General features: G+C 57.2%; 2 protein-coding genes across 4 annotated transcripts in view; one reads left to right on the forward strand and one right to left on the reverse strand.

Moving 5' to 3' along the window:
- AXIN1 (axin 1) overlaps nt 1-26,971 on the forward strand; it is a 51,985-nt gene that overhangs the window by 7,358 nt on the left and 17,656 nt on the right. For all 3 annotated transcript variants that reach the window (XM_051842119.2, XM_070064204.1, XM_051842121.2), the window contains one exon: nt 23,134-23,274. In XM_051842119.2, the coding sequence (XP_051698079.2) occupies nt 23,134-23,274 (141 nt within the window). The remainder of the gene's footprint in view (nt 1-23,133; nt 23,275-26,971) is intronic.
- On the reverse strand, nt 7,567-7,949 carry LOC127490065 (translation machinery-associated protein 7). Its single transcript, XM_051842134.2, has one exon. It carries the CDS (start codon nt 7,915-7,917, stop codon nt 7,723-7,725), a length of 195 nt encoding a protein of 64 aa, XP_051698094.1. The 5' UTR covers nt 7,918-7,949; the 3' UTR covers nt 7,567-7,722.

Here is a 26,971-nt window from a genome sequence, read left to right on the forward strand (position 1 = left end):
CTGGACCAGCTCTCCTCTCTGCACTGGGACAGAGGAGTCGGCTGCTTTCTGATAAAACAGCACTAAGCATTTCTAAGGTTTAAACTTTTTTTGTTTTGAAGATTTATTTATTTGAAAGTCAGAGATAGAGAGGGAGAGAGAGATCTTCCGTCTGCTGGTTCACTCCTCACGTGTCCACAACTACCAGAACTAGGTGAGCTGAGTCAGGAGCCGGGAGTCTCATCCTGGTCTCCCACATGGGTGCAGGGGCCAAGCACGTGGACCACGTTCCGTGCTTTCCCGCGGGCATTAGCAGAGAGCTGGATTGGAGGTGGAGTAGCAGGGGCTTGAACCGATGCCCGTATGCGGTGCCTGTGCTGCGGACCGCGGCTTAGCCTGCTGTGCCCACAGCGCCAGCCCCAGGTTTAAATGAATTTGCTGGGCCAGCATTGTTGTGCAGCGGGCCAAGATGCACATTACATATCTGAGTACCAGTTTCAGGTCCAGCTGCTCGACTTACGATCCGACTCCCCGCTAGAACCCCTGGGAAAGCGGAGGAAGGTGGCCCACGTACTTGGGTTCCTGCACCCACGTGGGAGACCAGGACAGAGCTCCTGGCTCCTGGCTCTTGGCTTTGGCCTGGCCCAGACTTGGTTGTTGCGGCTGTTTAGGGGAGTGAACCAGGGTATCTCTCTCTCTCTCTCTCTTTCTCTCTCTCTCAAATAAGCATTTTTAAAGAAAGATTTATCTTATTTCTTTGAAAGGCAGAGTTAAACCAAGAGAGGGAGAGACAGGAAGATCTTCGATCTGTTGGTTCACTTCTCAGATATTTACACTGGCCAGAGGTGGGCCAGGTGGGAGCCAGGAGCCAGGAGCCTGCTCTGGGTCTCCCATGTGGACGGAGGAGCCTGAGTACCAGTTCCCTTTTTGGCTGCTTTCCCAATTTCCCAGCAGGGAGCTGGATCAGAAGTGGAATAGCTGGGATACAAACTGGCATTGGTATGCGATGTGGGCATCACAGGCAGTGGTTCAACCTGCTATGCCACAACACTGGCCCCATAAATAGATCTTTTTTTTTTTTTTAAAGATTTATTTATTTATTTATTTGAAAGTTAGCATTACACAGAGAGAGGAGAGGCAGAGAGAGAGAGACAGATACAGAGATAGAGAGAGGTCTTCCATCCACTGGTTCACTCCCCAGATGGCTGCAATGGCCGGTGCTGTGATGATCCGAAGCCAGGAGCCAGGAGCTTCTTCCAGGTCTCCCACGTGGGTGCAGGGGCCCAAGGACTTGGACCATCTTTCCCAGGCCACAGCGGAGAGCTGGATCAGAAGTGGAGCAGCCAGGTCTCGAACCGGCACCCATATGGGATGCTGGTGCTTCAGGCCAGGGCGTTAACCCACTGTGCCACAGCGCCGGCCCCCCCATAAATAAATCTTTAAAAACAGAAAAAGGGGGGTGGCACTGCGGTGTAGTGTGTTAAAGCCTCTGCCTATAGCACCAGCATCCCAAGTGGGCGCTGGTTCCCGTCCCGGCTGCTCCTCTTCTGACCTAGCTCTCTGTTCTGGCCTGGGAAAGCAGTAGAAGATGGCCCAAGTCCTTGGGCCCCTGCACCCACGTGGGAGACCTGGAAGAAACTCCTGACTCCTGGCTTCGGATTGGCCCAAATCTGGCCACCCTGGCCATTTGGGGAGTGAGACAGTGGATGGAGGACCTTTCTCTCTCTCTCCCCCTCTCTCTGTAACTCTGCCTCTCAAAATAAATTATTAAAAAAAAAAAATAAGATTGACTAATTTAAAAAAAAAACAGTTCATGGAAAGTGTTTTTAATGAAAAGTGATTAGTTTTACTTTATTATTAAAAGTGTTTTTTGGGCCGGCGCCGCGGCTCACTAGGCTAATCCTCCGCCTAGCGGCGCCGGCACACCGGGTTCTAGTCCCGGTCGGGGCGCCGGATTCTATCCCGGTTGCCCCTCTTCCAGGCCAGCCCTCTGCTGTGGCCAGGGAGTGCAGTGGAGGATGGCCCAGGTGCTTGGGCCCTGCACCCCATGGGAGACCAGGAAAAGCACCTGGCTCCTGCCATTGGATCAGCGCGGTGCGCCGGCCGCGGCAGCCATTGGAGGGTGAACCAACGGCAAAGGAAGACCTTTCTCTCTGTCTCTCTCTCTCACTGTCCACTCTGCCTGTCAAAAAAAAAAAAAAAGTTTTTTTTATCTGAAATAAGCATCTTTTTTTTTTTTTTTTTAAAATTTTTTTTTTGATAGGCAGAGTGGACAGTGAGAGAGAGAGAGAGAGAGAGAAAGGTCTTCCTTTGCCGTTGGTTCACCCTCCAATGGCCGCCGCTGCAGCCGGCGCACCACGCTGATCCGATGGCAGGAGCCAGGATCCAGGTGCTTTTTCCTGGTCTCCCATGGGGTGCAGCGCCCAAGCACCTGGGCCATCCTCCACTGCACTCCCTGGCCATAGCAGAGAGCTGGCCTGGAAGAGGGGCAACCGGGACAGAATCCGGCGCCCCGACCGGGACTAGAACCCGGTGTGCCGGCGCCGCAAGGTGGAGGATTAGCCTATTGAGCCACGGCGCCGGCTCTGAAATAAGCATCTTTTTAAGTTTATTTATGTATTTGAGAGACAGTTCCTATTTGTTAGTTCACTCCTCATATGCCTGCAATAGTCGCGACTGGACCAGGCTAGAGCCAAGAGGCCAACCTAGATCTTTTATTTTTTTTATTTTTATTTTTTGGACAGGCAGAGTGGACAGTGAGAGAGAGAGACAGAGAGAAAGGTCTTCCTTTGCCGTTGGTTCACCCTCCAATGGCCGCCACGGCCAGCGCGCCGCGGCCGGCGCACCGCACTGATCTGAAGGCAGGAGCCAAGTACTTCTCCTGGTCTCCCATGGGGTGCAGGGCCCAAGCACTTGGGCCATCTTCCACTGCACTCCCTGGCCACAGCAGAGAGCTGGCCTGGAAGAGGGGCAACCAGGACAGAATCCGGAGCCCTAACCGGGACTAGAACCCGGTGTGCTGGCGCCGCAGGTGGAGGATTAGCCTAGTGAGCCGCGGCAGCGGCCCGTTTTTTTAAAGATTCATTTATTTGGGGCTGGTGCTGTGGTGTAGGAGATAAAGCCGCTGCCTGTAGTGCTGGCATCCCATATGGGCACTGGTTGGAGTCCCGGCTGCTTCTCTTCTGATCCAGCTCTCTGCTGTGGCCTGGGAAAGCAGTGGAAGATGGCCCAAGTGCTTGGGCCCCCACACCCACATGGGAGACCTGGAAGGGGCTCCTGGCTCCTGGCTTTGGATCGGCTCAGCTCTGGCCGTTGTGGTCATTTGGGGAGTGAATCAGCAGAATGGAGGACCTCTCTCTCTCTCTGGCTCTACTTCTCTAACTCCTCTTTCAAATAAATAAAATAATTCTTTTTTAAAAAAACATTTATTTATTTGAGAGGCGGAGTTACAGATAGAGAGATCTTCCATCTCTGCTATTTCGCTCCCCAAATGTCTGCAGTGGCCAGAGCTGGACCCATCCGAAGCCAGGAGCCAGGAGCTTCTTCGGGTTCTCCCACGTGGGCTCAGGGGCCCAAGGACTTGGGTCATCTTCCACTGCTTTCCCAGGCCACAGCCGAGAGCTGGATCGGAAGTGGAGCAGTCGGGACTCAAACCGGTGCCCACATGGGATGCTGGCGCCGCAGGTGGAAGCTATTAAGTGACAGCGCCAGCCCCTCAACTTAGGTCTTCCACATGTAGAAACCCATCTGCTTTTTTTGTTTTTGTTTTTGTTTTTGTTTTTATGTAAACAGTACAACAGAATTGTAATCAAACATTTGAAAACCAGAATAGCTATCTGCCCTAATTATTATACTGTAGCCAAAATGTCCATTGTTTTCTGTACACTCCTCTCCCACAGGTTGCTTTGTGTGTCAGTTGTTGGTGCTGGGCTTCATTTCACTAACCACAATGTCCTGAAACTCATGGGAGCACTTGAAACTGACAGCTGGTGCTTTCTGGGTCAAATCAAAAAGAACTCAAGGATATCGGGAGTCACTCCAATACCGCCAAGCTCGGATTCCATGCGGATTAGTGACGGAAGCTGGGAGAGAGACGGCACAGCTCGAGGTGCAGGGCCTCCGTCACGGTGTACAGGCGCGGCCCAGCCGAGGTTCGCGTTCTCTGTCTGCTGTAGAAAAGTGGTGGCCGGCGCCGCGGCTCACTAGGCTAATCCTCCGCCTAGCGGCGCCGGCACACCGGGTTCTAGTCCCGGTCGGGGCGCCGGATTCTGTCCCGGTTGCCCCTCTTCCAGGCCAGCTCTCTGCTGTGGCCAGGGAGTGCAGTGGAGGATGGCCCAGGTGCTTGGGCCCTGCACCCCATGGGAGACCAGGAAAAGCACCTGGCTCCTGGCTCCTGCCATCGGATCAGCGCGGTGCGCCGGCCATTGGAGGGTGAACCAACGGCAAAGGAAGACCTTTCTCTCTGTCTCTCTCTCTCACTGTCCACTCTGCCTGTCAAAAAAAAAAAAAAAAAAAAAAAATAGAAAAGTGGTAGCAAGAACAGTTGCCAGTGGTTTCTGCTAACCTCTGTCCTAGTCCCTTCCTGTCCCGTCCGTGGCAGAGGCAGAGCCGCGCCAGCGTCTGAGTGCCTCACGTCCCGGCTCGCCGGCGCCTCCCTCAAGACCAGTGTGTCTTCTTTTCTAAGAGGCTCTCAGCCCTGCAGCCCGTCTGTGCTCAGGTGACAGGCCTGCCCTCCTGGGGCGTCTGGAGCGCCGTCCTCCAGCCTCTCTCGGGCTGACGAGGTGGACCTTGCGGTGCAGGGCAGGGGAATTCCATAGCAAGGCTGAGCGTCGTGTCCCTAAGGTCCCTTGTTCACATTTCTAGACAGCGGGACGAGAGGCGCTGAATCCCAAGGATTCCCTTCCACGAAGGGGGGGTCCGGTTGGGTTGAGCTTTGTGGAAGGTCCTGCCAGGCTAGCTGCAGCCCTTCGGTGTTTGCGTCTCAGGGAAGCTGTGTTGGACTCCTGTTACTCCAGGGTAAACAGCCCGGAAAGACCCTGCAGACCCACTGAGTGGCGCCATCGCTGCTGCCCCCAGGGGCTGTGTTAGCAGGAAGTCGGGAGCCAGCTATGAAATCCAGGTGTCGCCGTGTGAGACACGGGATTGGAGCTGGCCTCTGAGCTGCCGACTCAGCGCTCACCCCGGGGATCTTAAAACTGCTGTGTGTGTGTGTGCCTGCGTGTATTGTGTGCACGCGTGTGTGTGTTACTCATTTGGAAGGCAGAGAGACAGAGATCTCCCATCTTCTGGCTCACTCTGCTGGGCCTGGGCCAGGCCAAAGCCAGGAGCCGGGAGCTCAGTCTGGCTCCTACCTGCAGCCTCTCATCGTGTGTCCCTGCGTGAAGGTGGAGTCGGGTGCGGCCAGGACTGGAGGCACAGCGCTCCCTGTGGGGTGTGGGTGTCCCACGTGTTGTTTGTTTTCCCTAAGATTTGTTCTATTTATTTGAAGACAGAGTTATAGGGAAGGGTAGAGACTGAGAAAGAGGTGTCTTCCATCCGCTGGTTCATTCCCCGCATGGTCGCAGTGGCTGGAGCTGAACTGATCTGAAGCAAGGAGCCAGGAGCTTACCCCGGGTCTCCCACATGGGTGCTGGGCCCAAGAACTTGAGCCATTTTTCACTTCTTTCCCAGGTGCATCAGCAGGGAGTTGGATTGGAAGTGCAGCACCCAGGACTCAAATTGGCGCCCACATGGGATATGGGCCAGGGCGTTGTCCCGCTGTGCCACAGCGCCGGCTCGGACAAACATCTTTTTAATTCTGTTTTTTAAAGAAAAATTTATTCATTTATTTGAAAGTTACACGTAGGGAGAGGGTGAGGGAGAGACAGAGGTCTTCCATCCCTTGGTTCACTCCCCAGGTTGATGCAGCAGCCTGACATAGGAGCCCAGAGGGTTCTTCCGGGTCTCACACGTGAGTGAGGGGCCCAGGGACTTGGGCCAACTTCCTCTGCTTTCCCAGGCCACAGCAGAGAGCTGGACTGGAAATGGAACAGCCGGGGCTCGAACCAGCGCCCATGTGGAATGCTGGCACGCATGTGGTGGCTTCACCCCGTGCCACAGCGCGGGCCCCAGCGTCATTCTTCTGTACCTGGAATCTCAGTTCCCTGCTCCACTGGCTGGAGAGACTGTCCTTCCCAGTGTGTGTGCCCGGCACCTTCGCTGACCAGCAGCTGAGAGTAGCTGGGTGGGCTGTTTATGGACTCTGTTCTGCTGTCTGTGTGTCTGTTTTTATGCTAGTACCATGTTGTTTTAGTATTTTAAAATTTATCTTTAATTGTGATAGTTGTATAGTCTCAGGGCACGTCAAAAAGGTCATGGGAAAATTGCATTTAGAAGATAAAAATGAGGCCGGCGCCGTGGCTCACTAGGCTAATTCTCCGCCTGTGGCGCCGGCACCCCGGGTTCTAGTCCTGGTCGGGGCGCCAGATTCTGTCCCAGTTGCTCCTCTTCTAGTCCAGCTCTCTGCTGTGGCCCGGGAGGGCAGTGGAGGATGGTCCAAGCGCTTGGGCCCTGCACCCGCTTGGGAGGCCAGGAGGAAGCACCTGGCTCCTGGCTTCGGATCGGTGCAGCGCCGGCTGTGGCGGCCGTTTAGGGAGTGAACCAACGGCAAAGGAAGACCTTTCTCTCTGTCTCTGTCTCTTACTGTCTAACTCTGCCTGTCAAAAATAAATAAATAAATAAAAATAAAAATGAAAAACCTAACCTTTATTTCTCAACATAAGCTCCATCAAGTTCAAGACACTTCCCTAAAGAATTGAGGGTCCTGGGAATTTGCCATACAGTGCTGGCGCGTTTGCATTATTGACTGAGCAAATGCAGATGTCCTTTAAAGAAGACTAAGGAACCAGAGGAAACCAGAGGGAGCCTGGGCAGGATGCTGAGGTGGCTGTCCAGTGGTCGTCAGAACGCGCGGTCCCTCTTGTTAGAGGTGCAGGAGCGCTGTGCAGGGTGGGGTGGGGGGTCCCGGAGGAAGCTTTCCTGAGGGTGTTCCTGCTCTACCTTTGGCTCACTCTCCTAATGAGCAGACGTTTTTATTCTTGACTCTGGAAGCGCAACAATGAAATGCCTTGGACATCCAAAAACCTGTTCTGTGATCTCTGCTCTGCTTTGGGCCATTTCTAACCCCTGGTATCCGTTGGTTTGATTTGTGTGTGTGTGGTTTTTTTTTTGTTTTTTCCCCTTTTTACAAAATTTTATTTGTGGCCGGTGCCGCGGCTCACTAGGCTAATCCTCCGCCTAGCGGCGCCGGCACACCGGGTTCTAGTCCCGGTCGGGGCGCCGGATTCTGTCCCGGTTGCCCCTCTTCCAGGCCAGCCCTCTGCTGTGGCCAGGGAGTGCAGTGGAGGATGGCCCAGGTGCTTGGGCCCTGCACCCCATGGGAGACCAGGAAAAGCACCTGGCTCCTGGCTCCTGCCATCGGATCAGTGCGGTGCGCCGGCCGCAGTGCGCCGGCCGTGGCGGCCATTGGAGGGTGAACCAACGGCAAAGGAAGACCTTTCTCTCTGTCTCTCTCTCTCACTGTCCACTCTGCCTGTCAAAAAAAAAAAAAAAATTTATTTGTAAATGTACAACAGGCTCCAAGATAACACTTAACTCTTAACACTTCATTCTAACTACGGTGGCATAAGATGTTATGGCCGGGAATCGAGATGTTTAGCTAGGAATGCAATCAAGGGCGTCATCACTTCAGGCACAAGGAACAGCTTACTTTTTGCCAGATTTCTTAATTCCACCTGTGGCCAGGGTGCCCTTCCCCACCGCCTTCGCTTTTAGCTCCTCGAGTTTCTTCTGCTCCTCTTTCTGTTTTTGCTTGAAAGCCTTATCTTCCTCATCCATCTCCTTGGCCTGCTTCTTGGGCTGTTTCAGGGGCTTCTTCTTGCCACCTTCCCGGCCGGACATGGCGCCTGCCGCCCCTTCCCCAGACCCTGCCACCGTGTGTGTGGTTTTTTTTAAAGATTTATTTATTTTATTTGAAAGTCAGAGTTACACAGAGGAGAGGCAGAGAAAGAGAGAGGTCTTCCATCTGCTGGTTCACTCCCCAATTGGCTGCTACGGCCGGAGCTGCACCCATCCGAAGCCAGGAGCCAGGAGCTTCCTCTGCATTCCCCATGTGGGTGCAGGGGCCCAAGGACTTGGGTCATCTTCTGCTGCTTTCCCAGGCCACAGCAGAGAGCTGGATCGGAAGTGGAGCAGCCAGGACTCGAACCTGCACCCATATGAGATGCCAGCACTGCAGGCAGCGGCTTCACCCACTGATGCCACAGCGCCAGCCCCGATTTGATTGTGTTTTGTCTTCAGGTTTGCACCGGTAGAGCCATGTTTCATCCCGTTACAGTATTTGTGAAATACTTTAGGATCTGGATCCTGCCTGTTTCATATTTCCATTGAAAGCTGTGCTCTTGTCTGGTGCTGATCTAGACAAAACAATTCTCATATCCATCATCAGAAAGTTTGCTCCAAGGGCCAGCGTCGGGGCATAGTGGGTAAAGCTGTTGCCTGTGACGCCAGCATCCCATTCGTGTCCCAGCTGCTCTGCTTCTGACCAGCTCCATGCTAATGGCCTGGGAAAGCAGTGGAAGATTGTCCACGTGTTTGGGCCCCTGCACCCACACAGGTAATCCAGACGAACTCCTGGCTTCAGCCTGGCCCAGCACTGGCCTTTGCGGCCATCTGGGGCGTGAACTAGCAGGTAGAAGTGCCCTCATGCGCTTGGTCACTCGCTCGCTCTCCCTCCAGGGGAGGGAGGGAGAGTCTCTGTAACTCTGCCTTTTACATGCATCAATAAATCTTTTATCTTTTTTTTTTTTTTTTTAAGATTTGTTTGCTTATTTGAAAGTCAGAAATAGAGGGAGAGACAGAGAGATCTTCCATCTGCTGGTTCATTCCCCAAATGGCTGCAACTTCTGGGGTCAGGCCAGGCTGAAGCCAGGAGGCAGGAGCTTCTTCCAGGCCTCCCACATGGGTGCAGGGGCCCAAGCGCTTGGGCCAAATCCTGCTGCTTTCCCAGGCCATTAGCAGGGAGCTGGATTGGAAAGGGAGCAGCTGGGATGTCGACGTCATAGGCAGCAGCTTTGCCTGCCGAAGCTAGTTTGTTGCACTTTAATCTTTCAGAGAGAATTGTGTAAACTGTCTGTGGTCCTCTCCAGTTAGGGTTTATATATATATTAATTTATTTATTTTATTTGAAAGTCAGCGTTACACACAGAGAGAAGGAGAGGCAGAGAGAGAAACAGAGAGAGAGAGGTCTTCCATCTGCAGGTTAACTCCCCAGTTGGCCATGACAGCCTGGGCTGTGCCAATCCGAAGTCAGGAACCAGGAGCTTCTTCCAGGTCTCCCATGCAGGTGCAGGGGCCCAAGGACTTGAGCCATCTTCTACTGCTTGCGCAGGCCATAGCAGAGAGCTGGATCGGAAGTGGAGCAGCTGGGACTAGAACTGGTGCCCATATGGGATGCCGGCACTGCAGGTGGCAGCTTTACCTGCTGCGCCACAGTGTTGGCCCCTCCAGTTAGGGTTTTAATAAGATTAGAGTCCCCTGAAAACTGAGGCATGGTCTGCTGCTGTGGGTGTCATGTCCAACACCTTCTCATCCCTTCTTAAAACGAGTTATACATTTGTAAACTGCTGTTTTCTTAGGGATGTGGTCCCCGTAAACTTTTCTTTTTTAAAGATTTATTTACTTGAAAGGCATAGTTACAGAGAGGCAGAGAGAGACTGAGAGAGATCTTCCATCGCTGGTTCACTCCCCAGATGACTGCCCCAGCCCAGGATGGGCCAGGCCAACCTCCGGAGCCAGGAGTTTCTTCCAGCTGAAGCGCAGAGTGAGTGCAGAGCCATCGTCCACTGCCTTCCCAGGCCACAGCAGAGAGCTGGACTGGAAGTGGAGCAGCCGGGACCTGAACCACTGCTCATATGAGATGCTGGCATCGCAGCCCGGGGCTTAGCCTACTACGTCACAGCGCTGGCCCAAATTTACCTGTTTATTTGAAAGGCAGAGCTCGGGCTGGCATTGTGGTACGGTGGATTAAGCTGCGGCCTGCAGTGCCAGCACCAGTTCAAGTCTTGCTGCTCCACTTCTGATCCGGCTCCCTGATAGTTACCTGGGAAACAGCAGAAGATGGCTGAGTGCTTGGGCGCTTGTTACCAATGCGAGAGACCCGGGCGGAGGTCCAGGCTCCTGGCTTTGGCCTGGCCTCACCCTGGCCCACTGCAGCCATCGGGGGAATGATGCCCCTCTCTCTGTCTCCCCATCTCTCTGTAACTGTCTTTCAAATAAATAAACTTTTTTTTTTTTTTTTTTTGAGGAAAAAACTAGTAGAAAGAGCATCAGGCCTGTGCCGCGGCTCACTAGGCTAATCCTCTGCCTGCGGCGCCGGCACCCAGGGTTCTAGTCCCTGTTGGGGTACTGGATTCTGTCCCGGTTGCCCCTCTTCCAGTCCAGCTCTCTGCTGTGTCCCGGGAAGGCGGTGGAGGATGGCGCAAGTCCTTGGGTCCTGCACCCGCATGGGAGACCTGGAGGAAGCACCTGGCTCCTGGCTTCGGATCGGTGCAGCACGCCGGCTGTGGCAGCCATTTGGGGATGAACCAACAGAAAGGAAGACCTTTCTCTCTCTTTCTCTCTCTCACTAAATCTACCTGTCCAAAAAAAAAAAAAGGCATCAGACACAGCAATAGAGAGAGATCAACTGTCTGCTGGTTCGCTCTCCAAATGCTCACAGCAGCCAAGATTGGGCCAGGCTGAAGCTAGGAGCCAGCAGCTCTGTGTGGGTCTTCTGTTTGGGTGGCAGGGTCCAGGAACTGGGGTCATCTGCTGCTGCTTTTCCAGGTGCGTCAGCGGGAGGCTGGATTGGAAGCGGTTAGCTGGGACCTGAACCAGTGCTGGGTGTGGGATGCTTGGGTTGGAGCAGTGACACAACACCAGCCCCCTGAAACGCTCCCTCTCTTCTCAACCAGCCTGTTGAACGTAGCAGTCACGTGTTCTTCAGTGTCTGGTGGTTTCTGTGTCGGGATTTTTGTTTTGTTTCTGTTTTCCGGTTTGACCCTGTTTTTCAGTCGTCGGTCGTGTGTCCTGTTCTGCACAGTCTGTTGTTGAATACCGGCGTTGTATCCCAGCATCTTGGAGATCACTGGAAGTTCTGGGGATGTTTTCCTGCCGTGAGGGCTTCCTGATGCTTCCGCATGGCCCTCGCTGCAGGCAGCCTGGGGCGGCCGCCTGGGGGGTGTCAGCGGGCCCTGCCTTCCCTGGCAGCCTGGCTTGGGGTTCCCGGCCACGTTCTCGGCCTCCGCTGCGGGAGCGTCCCAAGGAGACGAGTACGACCGCGTCCGTGTCAGGTTGCTGCTGCCCTGGAAATCTCGTTGCCGCTCCAAGTCCTGGCGCCTTAACCGTGGGAGCTCCACCGCTCACAGGCAGGGGCCCACCAAGGCTTCCTGTATTTGAAATGAACACGTCTCTGAATGAAATTCTTATTTTTGTATCAGCTACCTATGTAGAGCTTGATTTTTAGAAAAATTTATTTGACAGGTAGAGAGACAGATACAGAGAGCTCCCACCCATAAATGGCTGCAACTGCTGAAGCTGGCCCAGGGCCCAGGGCAGGAATGCAGTCCAGGTCACCCACGTGGGTGGCAGGGACCCAGCTGTTGGCGCCGTCACCTGCCGCCTGCCACCGTGCTCAGGAGCAGGAAGCTAGACCTGGGCGCAGAGCTGGCCTTGAGACCTGGCGTTCTGATACGGGTGCTGCCCTCCCCAGAGCGTGGTAATGGCTGTGCCGGGTGCTCTCCTGTTTGTTTTCAGTTACTGGTTTGCGTAGGGCGGCGAGGTGTGGTGGGAATTGTGACAAAGAGAACCTCATGCGAGACCCCCCCCCCGTGTATGGAAATGAGGTTTCTGTCTGCAGGCTAGCTGTGGCATGCCTTCCAGAGCCATGACTGGGCTGCCGCAACCATGTTCTTCTGACGCTAGAGCCCTGGATTTGCCTAAGCGCTTGTGTTACCTCCTGCAGGGAGTGAGTTGGCATGATGGGATTGCGCGGTGAGCTGCCGTCTTCGCCACCTCGTCCTCCCTCTGACGAGCAGGAGGGACCCTGTGCCACTGTGTTGAGGGCCTTTTCTGTCAGGTGCTGGCCCTCGCCCGAGCACCTGGTGTGTGCTGGCCCTCGCCCAGCACCTGGTGTGTGCTGTTCGCCAAGATGCCGGAAAAGCCCGAGGAAGAACCAGCCGTTGTCACTTACGATTAGCGAGGCAGTGACTTGCCTGAGGTCAGTAGCTGGTCAGTGTTGGTGAGGGGGCTTTTGGCTGCAGCCTCACGGTCATCAGTACCCAAGCAGGCACGTGGGAATGGCCGCTGGGCGGTCCCCAGCAGTCGTCTTGTTGCTGTAGGTGTCTGCAGGACACACGCCCCCGTCTCAGGGTCTGATGTTCTGCGGGGCGCGGGAAGGTGGACGTGGACGTGCTACACCCGCGGGGAGCAGAGTCCTGCGGCTTCCCCTGAGGCATCAGCAGGGTGGCGGCGGAGCAGCTCCTCCCGTCCTGTGACTCGGGGACTCACTGCAGCCTTGCCGTCCTCCCCGCACGGGAGAGCAGCCTGCGCTAGCGCAGCCCCAGCCGGTGTTCAGCGTGGGGTCAGAGGGGCACGTGAACGGTCAGTCATCTAAGCAGAGCTCCTGATAGGTGGCTGAGTGGGGGCTGTTGGGAACCTCGGCAGGCAGTCAGAGTGAGGACAGGTTTCTGATGTTGCCTGGGGGAAAGAAAATACAGATTCTTATAGCTGACATTGACCTCATTTTGATCAAATTTTTAAAAAATTACTTATTTGTTTGAAAGAGTGACAGAGGTGGAGTGGGGGGAGATCTTTCATCCGCTGGTTCATTCCCCAGACACCTGCAGCAGCTGCAGTCAGCAGCCAGGAGCTCCACCTGGCTCTCCCACGCAAGAGGCGGGAACTCAGTTTTGTGAGTCGTCACGTGCTGTCTCTCAGGTGCGCGAGCGGGAGGCTGCGCTGGAAGCAGAGGCCCCCCGAGTGGGGCCCCAGGCCCGCCCACTCACGTCGCTGCGGAGTTCCTCGTTGTCTTGTGGAAGTGGTGGTGTCTGAGTGTGGGCAGCAGGCACGTGGGCTGCTGCAGGGCTGCGAGGCAGCCGCGCGGGCTTCCACCTGCGGCCGCTGTTTTGCCTTTCGTGCAGGTGTTCACTTGAAGCGAGGAAACGTGTGTCCGAACTCCCCGGAGCCTTTGTCTCCCTTTCTGTGTGGTTTTGAACCCTCCAGGGTTCGCATCAGCCAGGCCAGAGCTGGACAGGGGTTTTATCTGGGTCTCTCACATGGGTGCAGGGCCGCAGACACTTAGGCCATCTTCTGTTTTCCCCAGGCCATCAGCAGGGAGCTGGATCAGAAGTGGAGCAGCTGGGACACAAACTGGTGCCCATATGGGATGTGGCTATGCCACAACCTGTCCCCTTAGCCAAACTATTATTTTTTGGACTGTTATTTTTGAAAGACTTAATTAATTTATTTTTAAAAGTTTAGTTATTTAATTGAAAGGCAGAGTTACAGAGAGGCAGAGAGAGAGAGAGAGAGGGATCTTACATCTGTTGGTTCACTTCCCAGATGGCCGCAACAGATGGAGTTGGCTGATCCAAAGCCAGGAGCCAGGAGCTGCTTCTGAGCTTCTCCTGGTCTCCCATGTGGGTGCAGGGCTCAAGCACTTGGGCCATCTTCTACTGCTTTCCCAGGTCATGGCAGAGAGCTGGATTGGGAGAGGAGCAGCCGGGACTCAAACCTGCACCCGTATGGCATGCCAGCACCGCAGGCAGTGGCTTTACCCGCTACGCCACAGCGCCGGCCCCAAGTCAAACTGGTTTAAAATGAAGCAGCTTGCTTCCCTTCATCCGTCTAAGGGCTCTGTGCTCTTCAAACTTGAGGGCCGCTGACTTCCACAGGGCACTAGTGGCAGCGGGCCCCGGCCGCAGGGTCCCAGGGTCAGGGTTCGGGACCAAGTCTCTGTGAGTCTGTGTCAGGAGCTGCACTACGTGCCTTCAGGGCCACCTCTAATCTGTTGGCTGCGTGGTCTCTGTGGGTCAGTGCAGACTGAGGGTGGTGTCCAGTCTGGGTCGTGGTCTCCGTGGGTCAGTGCAGACTGAGGGTGGTGTCCAGTCTGGGTCGTGGTCTCCGTGGGTCAGTGCAGACTGAGGGTGGTGTCCAGTCTGGGTCGTGGTCTCCGTGGGTCAGTGCAGCTGAGGGTGGTGTCCAGTCTGGGTCGTGGTCTCCGTGGGTCAGTGCAGACTGAGGGTGGTGTCCAGTCTGGGTCGTGGTCTCCGTGGATCAGTGCAGACTGAGGGAGGTGTCCAGTCTGGGTCGTGACCTCCGTGGGTCAGTGCAGACTGAGGGAGGTGTCCAGTCTGGGTCGTGACCTCCGTGGGTCAGTGCAGACTGAGGGTGGTGTCCAGTCTGGGTCGTGACCTCCGTGGGTCAGTGCAGACTGAGGGTGGTGTCCAGTCTGGGTCGTGGTCTCCGTGGGTCAGTGCAGACTGAGGGAGGTGTCCAGTCTGGGTCGTGACCTCCGTGGGTCAGTGCAGACTGAGGGTGGTGTCCAGTCTGGGTCGTGGTCTCCGTGGGTCAGTGCAGACTGAGGGTGGTGTCCAGTCTGGGTCGTGGTCTCCGTGGGTCAGTGCAGCTGAGGGTGGTGTCCAGTCTGGGTCGTGGTCTCCGTGGGTCAGTGCAGACTGAGGGTGGTGTCCAGTCTGGGTCGTGGTCTCCGTGGATCAGTGCAGACTGAGGGAGGTGTCCAGTCTGGGTCGTGACCTCCGTGGGTCAGTGCAGACTGAGGGTGGTGTCCAGTCTGGGTCGTGACCTCCGTGGGTCAGTGCAGACTGAGGGTGGTGTCCAGTCTGGGTCGTGACCTCCGTGGGTCAGTGCAGACTGAGGGTGGTGTCCAGTCTGGGTCGTGGTCTCCGTGGGTCAGTGCAGACTGAGGGAGGTGTCCAGTCTGGGTCGTGACCTCCGTGGGTCAGTGCAGACTGAGGGTGGTGTCCAGTCTGGGTCGTGGTCTCCGTGGGTCAGTGCAGACTGAGGGAGGTGTCCAGTCTGGGTCGTGACCTCCGTGGGTCAGTGCAGACTGAGGGTGGTGTCCAGTCTGGGTCGTGACCTCCGTGGGTCAGTGCAGACTGAGGGAGGTGTCCAGTCTGGGTCGTGACCTCCGTGGGTCAGTGCAGACTGAGGGTGGTGTCCAGTCTGGGTCGTGGTCTCCGTGGGTCAGTACAGCTGAGGGTGATGTCCAGTCTGGGTCGTGGTCTCCGTAGGTCAGTACAGACCGAGGGTGGTGTCCAGTCTGGGTCGTGACCTCCGTGGGTCAGGTGCATCTGAGGGTGGTGTCCAGTCTGGGTCGTGACCTCCGTGGGTCAGTGCAGACTGAGGGTGGTGTCCAGTCTGGGTCGTGGTCTCCGTGGGTTAGTGCAGACTGAGGGTGGTGTCCAGTCTGGGTCGTGACCTCCGTGGGTCAGTGCAGACTGAGGGTGGTGTCCAGTCTGGGTCGTGACCTCCGTGGGTCAGTGCAGACTGAGGGTGGTGTCCACTCTGGGTCGTGGTCTCCGTGGGTCAGTACAGCTGAGGGTGATGTCCAGTCTGGGTCGTGGTCTCCGTAGGTCAGTACAGACCGAGGGTGGTGTCCAGTCTGGGTCGTGACCTCCGTGGGTCAGGTGCATCTGAGGGTGGTGTCCAGTCTGGGTCGTGGTCTCCGTGGGTCAGTGCAGACTGAGGGTGGTGTCCAGTCTGGGTCGTGGTCTCCGTGGGTCAGTGCAGACTGAGGGTGGTGTCCAGTCTGGGTCGTGACCTCCGTGGGTCAGTGCAGACTGAGGGTGGTGTCCAGTCTGGGTCGTGGTCTCCGTGGGTCAGTGCAGACTGAGGGTGGTGTCCAGTCTGGGTCGTGACCTCCGTGGGTCAGTGCAGACTGAGGGTGGTGTCCAGTCTGGGTCGTGGTCTCCGTGGGTCAGTGCAGACTGAGGGAGGTGTCCAGTCTGGGTCGTGACCTCCGTGGGTCAGTGCAGACTGAGGGTGGTGTCCAGTCTGGGTCGTGGTCTCCGTGGGTCAGTGCAGACTGAGGGAGGTGTCCAGTCTGGGTCGTGACCTCCGTGGGTCAGTGCAGACTGAGGGTGGTGTCCAGTCTGGGTCGTGGTCTCCGTGGGTCAGTGCAGACTGAGGGAGGTGTCCAGTCTGGGTCGTGACCTCCGTGGGTCAGTGCAGACTGAGGGTGGTGTCCAGTCTGGGTCGTGGTCTCCGTGGGTCAGTGCAGACTGAGGGTGGTGTCCAGTCTGGGTCGTGGTCTCCGTGGGTCAGTGCAGACTGAGGGAGGTGTCCAGTCTGGGTCGTGACCTCCGTGGGTCAGTGCAGACTGAGGGTGGTGTCCAGTCTGGGTCGTGGTCTCCGTGGGTCAGTGCAGACTGAGGGTGGTGTCCAGTCTGGGTCGTGGTCTCCGTGGGTCAGTGCAGACTGAGGGTGGTGTCCAGTCTGGGTTGGGCAGCTCTTCCCCCTCTAGTGTAGATTGTTACTTGTGTTGTCAAAATGGCTGCCAAGTTCATCCTCCTCACAGCTAAGGTGACCACACGCTGTAACCGTCTGCTGGTGTTAGATGGCCTTTGCAGGCTTCTCTCCATGCCAGGAGGTCCGAGAGGACCCCATGGACAGTCTGGAGTCTGCTCGCTGTGACCTTGGCCACAGGGTGTCCCTAGACCTGGCTGAGTGCAGCTTGTGCCTGTCTGCCCACCTCCCAGTTCTCGCCCCTTCGCTGAGCTGCTGCCCTGTGCACGTGTGTCTGCCTTCACGGTCCCTCAGGAAGGAGCGACAGGAAGGCAGATGTAGCTTCACTTTGTAAATACTTGTATTTTCATCTGTTTGAAAGGCAGAGCTACAGAGAGAGTGCGCACTCTCCCATCTCCTAGTTCTTTCTCCAAATGCCTGCAACAGCTGGGGCTGGGCCAGGCCAGCCAGGAATCTGAAGCTCCATCTGCACCCGCCACGGGGGTGGCCCGAACCCAAGCCCTGGAGCCGTCACTGCTGCCTGACAGGATGTGCACTACAGGAAGTAGGGTCCCAAGTGGGGGAGCTGGGACTTGAACCCGTGTTCTGGCATGGGATGGGGGTGTCCCAGCCAGGTACGTGACAGTGCCTGTTCTAGTAGCCTCGCTGTGTGTCCCTGACCTGGGTGCTGGTCTGTAATCACTCTCTACCCTTGCCCGAAAGCCTGTGTCCCTGTGGGCCACCGGTCCACGTGCTTGGTCCTGGGTGTGAGCCGTGGGGCTCCCTAGGGGTAGTCTGATGCTCAGCTTCTGCATCCTGCGCCCTTTTGCTGCCTTTTGCTTTGTCCCAGAGGTGGTGAAGGTCGTGTGTCCACTGTGCTGTGGAGCAGGGGACATACGCTGGAGCCTGAGATACGCCCCAGCTCGGCCCCCCGAGGCCGCTGTCTTCTCCTGGGCGACTTCCCAGCTGCCCCTGCCTGAGCCCCTCCCCAGACCGGGGCCAGAGGCGGGGGCGGGAGCACTGCCCAGGCTCCCCTCTTACTGAAGTCCGGTGTGGGTCCAGGCTGAGGGGTTGAGGCTGGGGGGAGTGGCCTCCCAGACCCACCTGGAACCTGTCAGTCCGCAGGTGGGGCACGTGGGTCTGTGTGGGGAAGACCTTTCTGGCCGTGTCTGGTGCTGGCGGTAGCGTCCTGATTGTCATGATCCTGCGACAGGTGTCTACCCACATCTCGTTTGCAGTCTCAGGTAGGTGCCGTGGGGGAGGACCTGTGGCCCAAAGCCCCCAGGTGAGGAGTCGGGCTTGGCACGGCGTCTGCCTGAGACTCCAGATACCTGTGTGCTGCTTCTTGGCTGCTTCGCTCCCCCCCTCCCCCCCCAGCCTGGGCCTGGGGAGGCACAGCCGCAGAGGCCCCCTGGGCACAGGTGCTCTCTTTGTGGGGCCTGGGCTTAGAGAGACAGAGCTCAGACAGCTTCTTGAGCCGAGGACTAGAGCCGGCGCCCACATACTGCAGGTAGGGACTTTAACCCACTGCGCCACAGCACTGGCCCCAAGGCCTGTGTCACTTGTACGTTAGTCAACTAAAGTGATCAGATGTGCTCTGAGTCCACGGAGGTGCAGAGACTGGCCATGTGTGGACAGCAGTGACTGTCTCCTCCCTGACTCTCCATGGAAACACACATGTAGGCCCAGGTGGTCTCTGGGAGGGGGAGCGGGAGTGCTGAGTGGGCACTGAGGTAGCCAGCCTGCATAGAACACGTGTGGACGGCAGCGGGGCCACTGACGAGCACGTGGGTGTAAGTCAGCGAGCGACAGGTTGGCCAGAGGTGACCAGAAGTGGCTCTCAAGGTGTGTGTGTTTGGGACGGTCCCCTGTGGGAGGAGGCGGCACCAGAGCCAGGGCAGGGGATGCCTCCCTGGAGCTTGAGGGTGTGTGTGTGGCCATCTGCTGGTGCTCCGGGCGTCACGCTCTTGAGTGAAGGCCTCCAAGAGTAGACAAGTCGGTGGCCTGAGGAGCTGTCTGCCTACGTGATGACCGGGACCCAAGCAGACATCTGGCATGGAGTCTGGAAGAGTGTAGGCAAACAGGGTTTGAATGGCTGGGCAGAGCCCAGAACACGGATCACTTTGCAGCAGGCTCCGCAGGGCGCATCAGTCAGCAACTGGAACCTGGGGCGTGGGGCCTGAGAAGCATGGTGGGCGTTGCCCTGGCAGCAAGGACTGCTGGTGTGGGCAGCCACCGGTGTGTGCTCAGGTCGGGACGTGGAGTGGGGCGTGGCTGCAGGCCTGGTGTGAGGAGGGCCAGTCCTGAGACACCCAGGACGGCAAACAGCGGGCACCAGGCCCGGCTTTACATCTTCAGTTGCTTATTTGAGAGGCAAGGAGACAGAGGCAGAGGGAGCCGACAGGTAGAGACAGACCTCCATCTGCTGGTTCACTCCCAAAGTGCCTGCAAGGGCCCAGCTAGGAGCCTGGCACTCGACCCAAGTGTCCTGTGGGTCCCAGGAACCCACCCACTGTTGCCCTCCAGGGTCTGCGTTACAAGGACACCTGAGGCAGGAGCTGAACCCGTTGACTTGGATGCAGGAGTGGGCGTCTTAACCCCAGGCCAGCACCCTCCAGGAGGCCGAGCAGTGTTGCCATCAGGAGGGGAGCCCGGGCAGGCCGTAGGACCACTCGCCTTTCTGGCTGCCACCTTCTCCTGCGCCTCCAGCCCACCCCACTCAGGCCACCAGCCTCACGGCCCTGCATCGGCACCACCTCCCGCCTCCCGGTGCCCCCTACAAGGCCTCTTCTGGGCTGACCTTGCTCCTGTCCCTCCTGTCCCCCCGAGGGTCCTCAGTTCCTGAGGAACGTTTTCGGCCCACCCTCTGCACCCGCCCTTCCCTAGGGCCTGCTTTGCAGTGGCTCCCAGGTGTGCCCATGTCTGTCCCCTCTGCCAGCCTGTGGCAGGTGGGCTGTGTCTGACGAGGCAGCATGAAAAGCTGTCGCTTCTGGACATCCCAAGAGTTAGCTCGGGCTCGGAGATTTGTCATGCCCCTGGCAGTGCCCACGCTGGGCCCTGCGTTCTGTTCTCCCACACCAAGCAGGTGCCACGGTGTAAGGAGGCCCGCCTGTCCAGTGCCCCTCGTGACTGACTCGCGAGGCCACGGAGCTATCCCACAACGGTGCACATTTTATGCTCAGTGCCGTGGGCCTTGCCAAAGACTGGGGTTGGGCGGGGAGGGGTGCTGATGTGTCTGCGGCATAGAAATGAAGGCAGGGCGGCGAGGTTGGAGGTGTGACTCGGGTGGGGTAGGAGGTGCAGGGGAGGGAAGGCCGCTGTGCACTGCTCTCAGATCTGCCTCCCCGACCCGGCAGCCTGCCTGTCTGCCTCTTGGGAGAAAGGTAACGGGCCCGCTGCTGGCGGATCATACTGGAAACGGAACTTCCTGGCCCTGCTGAAGAGGCAGGCAGTGCACCGGGTCACTGTTCTGAAGGACCGGCCCCAGCTTCTCCTTTATTCCACACGTGCCAGCCGGTCTTTGAGTTCCGAGTCCCAGAGTGCAGCAGGGGTCTCGGAAGCCACTAGCAGCCAGAGTCCTGCGGTTAAGACATGTTCTGTGGGGCAGGTGTGTGGTCTCACTGGGGTTAAGATGTCCATGTCCCACACCAGAGTCCCCGAGTTCAGTACCCAGCGCTGGCTCTGGACTTCTGCTTCTGCTGCCTCCCAGCGTGCAGGACCTGGATTGAATGACCAGCTCCCATCTTTGGCCTGGTCCAGTTCTAGTCACTGTGGACATTTGGCAAGTGAACCACTAGGTAGGGTCTCACTCTCTCCAGCTGTGTCTGTCTCTGCCTCTTAAATTCAAGCAAGAAAGTCAGGTCACGGGACTGTAACGCTGTGGCTGGTCATCTTTGGGATTGGCTCTCCTCGGCGTACTTCTCGGGAGGCACGTGCGTGCGGGCTGTTGGCGCAGGCAGTTGCCTAGTGATTTCTGATGACTGCATTGGCGTGCATGTGCCACGGTTTGCACACCACTCACCTGTTGAAGCGCAGCGTGGCGGTTGCAGATGAAGCTGCTGTCAGCATTCATTTGCTTGTTTGTTAATTTTATTTGAAAGTTAGAGATGCACACACGCTCAGAGAGAACCCGTCTTGTTGTATTTGAAAGACAGAGAGACAAAGCCCATCCACTGGTTCACCCCCAAGTATCCACGACAGCCAGGCTAGGCTGGGCTGCAGCTGGGACCCTGGCGCTCCCTCGGGCTCTCCGGCATGGGTGGTGGGGATCCCAGGGTGCACATCAGGAAGCTGGAATTGGAAGCGGGGCCAGGACTGGAACCCCGGGGAGATGGGATGTGGCCTCCCAAGCAGTGTCTCGGCTGTGCGGAATTCCCGCCCGCTGCGTCTGCTTTGTGTGAGCTCAGGTGTTCGCGTCTCAGGGCGACCAGCTGCCCGTGTGGTTGTGAGGACACAGGTTTCTCCAGGGTGGCTTTCCCGTCAGCACGGGCCTGAGGGAGCCACTTTGCCCACACTCTGCAGCACTTTTTGTTTTTCTTTTCCCTGTCGTATTTTAGCCATCCCTGCCTTGTGTTGATTGCATCCCCTCGTGGCTTGTCGCGTTGGAATAGTTTTGTGTGCTTGCTGCCGTTTGTACAAAGAACCTACTTCAGAAGAGCTGTGGGAGCGTGGAGTCAACGGGAGACTCCCTAAGCGCGTGTCCGTCCTCCTTGATGACACGTCTCACGATTGTGTCTGCAGTCTGGAGCTCTTCACGCTGAGTGGTCATCCGTTTTACATACTTGGATCCGTTTGAGGGGAGGAGTGACACAGAAAGACAAATCTCCACCCGTGCATTCACTCCCCAGGTGACCACAACAGCTGGACTGGGCCAGGCTGCAGCCAGGAGCCAGGGCCTCTTCCATGTACTGGTTCACTCCCCAAGTAGCCAAAATGGCCAGGGCTGGCCTAGGCTGGAACCAGGAGCCAGGAGCTCCATCCAGGTCTCCCACGGGGATGGTAGGGGCCTGTGCACTTGGGCCATCTTCCGCTGCTTGTCTCAAGCACGTTAGCAAGAAGCTAGATTGGAAATGGAGCAGCTGGGACTTGAACCAGTGCTCGTATGGCATGCTAGCATGGCAGACACAGCCTGACCCAATGTGCCACAACACCAGTCCCTGTTCTGCCTTTCAAAGAAAAAAGAAAGGAAAGGAAAGATGGGACATGTTGGGGCTGGCGCTGTGGCGCAGCGGGTTAAAGCCCTGGCCTGAAGCACCAGTAACCCATATGGGTGCCGGTTCGAGTCCCGGCTGCTCCTCTTCGATCCAGCTCTCTGCTGTGGCCTGGGAAAGCAGTGGAGGATGGCCCAGGTCCTTGGGCGCCTGCACAAGAATGATTGGGAAATCTGATTTTCGTGTATCCAAAATCAACATAAACAAAAAGAAAGGTAACATTAAGGGAGAAAATGCTTTTTGAATAAATAACCAGAAATTACTAATAAAAATATTTATTTATTTGAAAGAGTTACACAGAGAAAAGGAGAGGTGCAGAGAGAGAGGTCTTCCCTCTGCTCGTTCACTCCCCAGTGGCTGCCACGGCTGGAGCCGCACCAGTCCAAAGCCAGGAGCCAGGAGCTTCTTCCGGTCTCCCATGTGGGTGCAGGGGCCCAAGGACTTGGGCCATCTTCTACTGCTTTCCCAGGCCACAGCAGAGAGCTGGATCAGAAATGGAGCAGCCAGGATTCGAACCAGTGCCTGGATGGGATGCGGTGGCTTTACCCACTACGCCACAGCACTGGCCTCAGTAATAAGAACATTTAAATACTTAAATCAGTCTCCAGGACCCCTGAACCACCCAGCAGGAAATGGACAGGAAAGAAAGGCGTTTGCCCTCACAGTTAGGGTGCTTGTGTCCCCTCCTGACTCAGATTCTTGCTAACGTGCACCCTGCGGGGCAGCCGTGGTGGCTTAAGTAATTGGGGCCCTGCCCCCACGTGGGAGACTGGGGTGGGGTTCTGGGCTCCTGGCTTCAGGCTGGTCTAGCCCCAGCTGTTTGCAGGCATGTAGGCAGTGAATCATTAGATGGGAGCTAATAAGAAACAGAAAAGAAAACGGACAAGTGGTGTGAACAGGTAAAGAGGAAGAACTGACTCTACCTGCTGATCAGAATTAGGGTTAAGAGTGCACTTCCCAGCTGCTCGTGCGACAGCGAGAGTTACGGAGCCCTCCGGGGAGTGTGCGCCAGCGTAAGGGTGGGTGGGTGGGGCCCAGCTGGCGCCTGGCTCCGGCCTCACTGATCCCTGTGTGTGCTGCCCGGAGTGCTGGCCAGGAGTCTGGTCCCAGGTGGCAGCCAGCAGCAGGGCTCACGGACCACCTCCAGGGGCAGAACTGTGTCCCCAGCCCAGACGACTGTGAACCTGCACTTGGACATCTGGCTGAAAGCTGAGGAAAGACCTGGAGAGGTGCCCGCCCCTCCGGGAAGGGCCGGGTGAGGGAGGAGCAATGGTGATCTTGGCTTTCGCTGCTCCTTTTTCTGAGTTGCTTGCATTTTAGCTCATGTATTAAAACATGCAGACGAGTCTGAAAGTGGATTAGCTTAAGAGGCATTGCCACTCACATGACTTCCTGTTTGCAGATACGGGTCCTGGCGGGAGCCTGTCAACCCCTACTACGTCAACTCTGGCTACGCCCTGGCCCCAGCTACCAGTGCCAATGACAGCGAGCAGCAGAGCCTGTCCAGCGACGCCGACACCCTGTCCCTCACAGACAGCAGCGTGTAAGTCGTGCCCTTCCTGGGGAGAAAGTGCGGCCCGCTCAGCACGAGGGCTTGCCTCACCTCTGGTGCCTCCCACAGCACTGCCTTGGCCTGGATTCACGGCAGAAGTTCCCTGGGTCCCTCAGAATTTGGTGCACTGGGGATGCAGACAACTGCGTGTTCAATGGGCCCCTGAAACCCTGACCCAGGCTAGAGCCGAGCCTGCGGTAGACACACTGCAGAGCCGTGCAGACCCAGCACAGGTTCAGGTTGGTGATGAGAAGGGCCACTGCCCACCAGGTGGCGGTGACGGAGAGGCGCTCCCTGCAAGGCTCCTTGCTGCCGTCACCTGTGCTGGCAACCTGTTCTGCACTGGCTCATGTCAGGCGAACAGCTGGGGCAGGGCAGAGAACAGACGGAACAGCTGTGCTGTGCCGGGCCAGGTGCGTGCAGGGCTCAGGGAAGCCTGGTGCGTGCAGGGCTCAGGGAAGCCTGGTGCCTCCAGGGCTCAGGGAAGCCTGGTGCGTGCAGGGCTCAGGGAAGCCTGGTGCGTGCAGGGCTCAGGGAAGCCTGGTGCCTCCAGGGCTCAGGGAAGCCTGGTGCGTGCAGGTCCCCTGCTGCTGTGATGACGAGAGTGAGCTTACGCTTCCGGGAGCCCCCTTCACAGGTGTGATTGTCTCGTGCCCTGGTCTTCTGTGCGTGCAGACGGGACAGTGTAAATGCTCGGGCTGCGGGGCCGCTGTCTGTCCTGGTGGGGTCAGGTGGGCTCGGGCTGCGGGGCCACTGTCTGTCCTGGTGGGGTCAGGTGGGCTCGGGCTGTGGGGCCGCTGTCTGTCCTGGTGGGGTCAGGTGGGCTCGGGCTGCAGGGCCACTGTCTGTGCTGGTGGGGTCAGGTGGGCTCGGGCTGCGGGGCTGCTGTCTGTCCTGGTGGGGTCAGGTGGGCTCGGGCTGTGGGGCCGCTGTCTGTCCTGGTGGGGTCAGGTGGGCTCGGGCTGCGGGGCCGCTGTCTGTCCTGGTGGGGTCACGTGGGCTTGGGCTGTGGGGCCACTGTCTGTGCTGGTGGGGTCAGGTGGGCTCGGGCTGCGGGGCTGCTGTCTGTCCTGGTGGGGTCAGGTGGGCTCGGGCTGCAGGGCCGCTGTCTGTCCTGGTGGGGTCACGTGGAGTCACGTGGGCTCGGGCTGCGGGGCCACTGTCTGTCCTGGTGGGGTCAGGTGGGCTCGGGCTGCGGGGCCACTGTCTGTCCTGGTGGGGTCAGGTGGGTCGTGGTCACCCAGGAGCTGTGAGCCTGCTCAGCTTGCCAGGGCTGGGACTGAGCCAGGGCCCCCAGGTTCCCCTCCAGGGTCACAAGAAGCCTTTGGCCGTGGCTGCTGATGTGGTGTGAGTTGCGGCCACCATCTTGGTGGCTTCACTTGGAACCACTCAGGCCTGCCCACCGGGGCTCCTGGCCGCACCCACGGGCTGTGTGGTCATCGGGACGCCTCCCCTGCCCCACTTAATTCTTGTGTTCGATGTTGGAGTCAGAAAGATTTGAGGGAGACGGGGCAGGGCTTCTTCCCTGCTGAAGGATCCCACTTCATCTTTTGGTGAATGTGTTTTTGAGGTGTGTGTTTGTTTGTTCTCTTTATTTGAGAGTGGAGAGAGACGGAGAGCCCCTGTGGGCTGGTTCACTCCCCAAATGCCCACGATGATCAAGGCCAAATTTGGGAGCAGGAAACACAATCCAGGTCTTCGCCGTGGGTGAGAAGGACCCAGTACTTGAGCCATCACTGCTGCCTCCTGGGTTGCGAATGAAGGGGACTTGGGAGTCAGGCACTCCCACGTGGGAGCGGGCATCCTAGGTGCTAACCTGAATCCTGCTCCCTGATTGTATGTCTTTTTTTTTTTTTTTTAAGATGTATTTTATTTATTTGACAGACAGAGTTACAGGGAGAGAGGTAGACACAGACCGAGAAAGGTCTTCCATCTGCCGGTTCACTGCCCTGAGCCAATCTGGAGCCAGGAGCCAGGAGCTTCTTGCAGGTCTCCCTCTTGGTGCAGGGACCCAGGGACTTGGATTGTCCTCCTCCACTCTCCCAGGTGCATTAGCAGGGAGCTGCATCAGAAGTGGAGCAGCCAGGACTGGAACCAGCGCCCTCAGGGGGTGCTGGGGATGCAGGCCAGGGCTTTAGCTGCCGTACCACAGTGCCGGCCGCATGACTGTGTGTCTCTAAGCAGGGTTCCACTCTCCACTTCTAGGGCTTACCCTTTCCATTGGCCTTTTTCAAAAAATTTATTTATTTAATTGATTTGAAAGGCAGAGTTAGAGATCTTCCATCTACTGGTTCACTCCCCAGATAGCCATGGTGGCTGGGGCTGGGCCAGGTGAAAGCAGGATCAGGAGCTTCATCCTGGTCTCCCACACGGTGCAGGGCCCAAGCACTTGGGCCATCTGCTGCTGCTTTCCCAGGTGCATTAGCAGAGAGCTGGATTGGAAGTGGGGCAGCTGGGACCCAAACTGGCGCCCGTAAGGAATGCCGGCACTGCAGTTGGCAGCTTTACCTGGTGGGCTGTGATGCCTGCCCCTTGACCAGTCTTTAAATCTTCCAATCCTGAAATTTCAGTGCACAGGAAGGCGTTCCCTGCTGTGTCTGAACCAAAGTTGGCTGGCCTGTCGCTGCCTCCCACTGTCCCTCAGGTCCAGCCTCTGTGTGGTGTTTCTTGTTTCAAGAGAAAACAATGACGTGTTTTTAGCAGCAGTCTTACCAGTAATTACTGGGTTTCCAGTCTTGCCTGTCATGAATCTGAGGCGTTGTGTGTGGCGCTTGGTCTGAGATAAATCCTTCTCTTCCCGAGAACTTGCTCTCGTGAGGATGGAGCTGCCCACGCAGTTTGCTCAGGAAGCCTCCTGACCTTCCCCAAGAAGGGCAGTGCTGCCCACAGGCACCCTGCGCGTGCCCGCGGTGCTCTGTGCAGAACCTGCAAGGCAGAGTCGCTGCAGAGCTCTGAGTGCAGGTCAGAGGCGTGGGATGGCGCCGTCCCTGGCCTGGGCCGGGCACTGTGCTCAGTGAAGGCCCAGGTGTGCTGGCCTCTGACGTGTGGGACTCAAAGCACTCAGTCTGTAGGAAGGAGAAACAAACCCCGAGGACGTGCGAGTGGTGTTTCGAGTGTGCTTTAGACTCCTTTGTTTCTAGAGCTGCCGTCTCTTGATCTGCCCCATGGCACAGTCTGACGGCTGCGTGGCCCCACTGTTAGTGTAGCGCCAGCCGGTACTGAGGATGCCAGGGGGCTGAGGGGGGAGGGGAGACCCTCACAGCCTTCCTCCACTGTATTTTGACCCAAAGAGCTCTATTTCCACTTAGAACTCAGCTCCTGGGGCCAATGTTATGGCCCAGCAAGTTAACGCCTTGGCCTGAAGCTCCAGCATCCCATATGGGCACCGGTTCGAGACCCGGCTGCTCCACTTCCAATCCAGCTAGAAATGGCCCAAGTCCTTGGGCCCCTGCACCCGCATGGGAGACCCGGAAGAAACTCCTGGCTTCGGATCAGTGCAGCTCCGGCCGTTGTGGCCATCCGGGGAGTGAACTAGCAGATGGAAGACCTCTCTCTGTGTCTCTACCTCTCTCTGTAACTCTGCCTGTCAAATAAATAAAATAAATCTTTAAAAAAAAATAGAACTCGGCTCCAAAGTATGTGGGTTTTTTTCTTTTTAAGATATTTATTTATTTATTTGAAAGTTAAA

The sequence above is a fragment of the Oryctolagus cuniculus genome, chromosome 19 (genome assembly GCF_964237555.1).
Source record: "Oryctolagus cuniculus chromosome 19, mOryCun1.1, whole genome shotgun sequence".
Lineage (NCBI taxonomy): Eukaryota > Metazoa > Chordata > Mammalia > Lagomorpha > Leporidae > Oryctolagus > Oryctolagus cuniculus.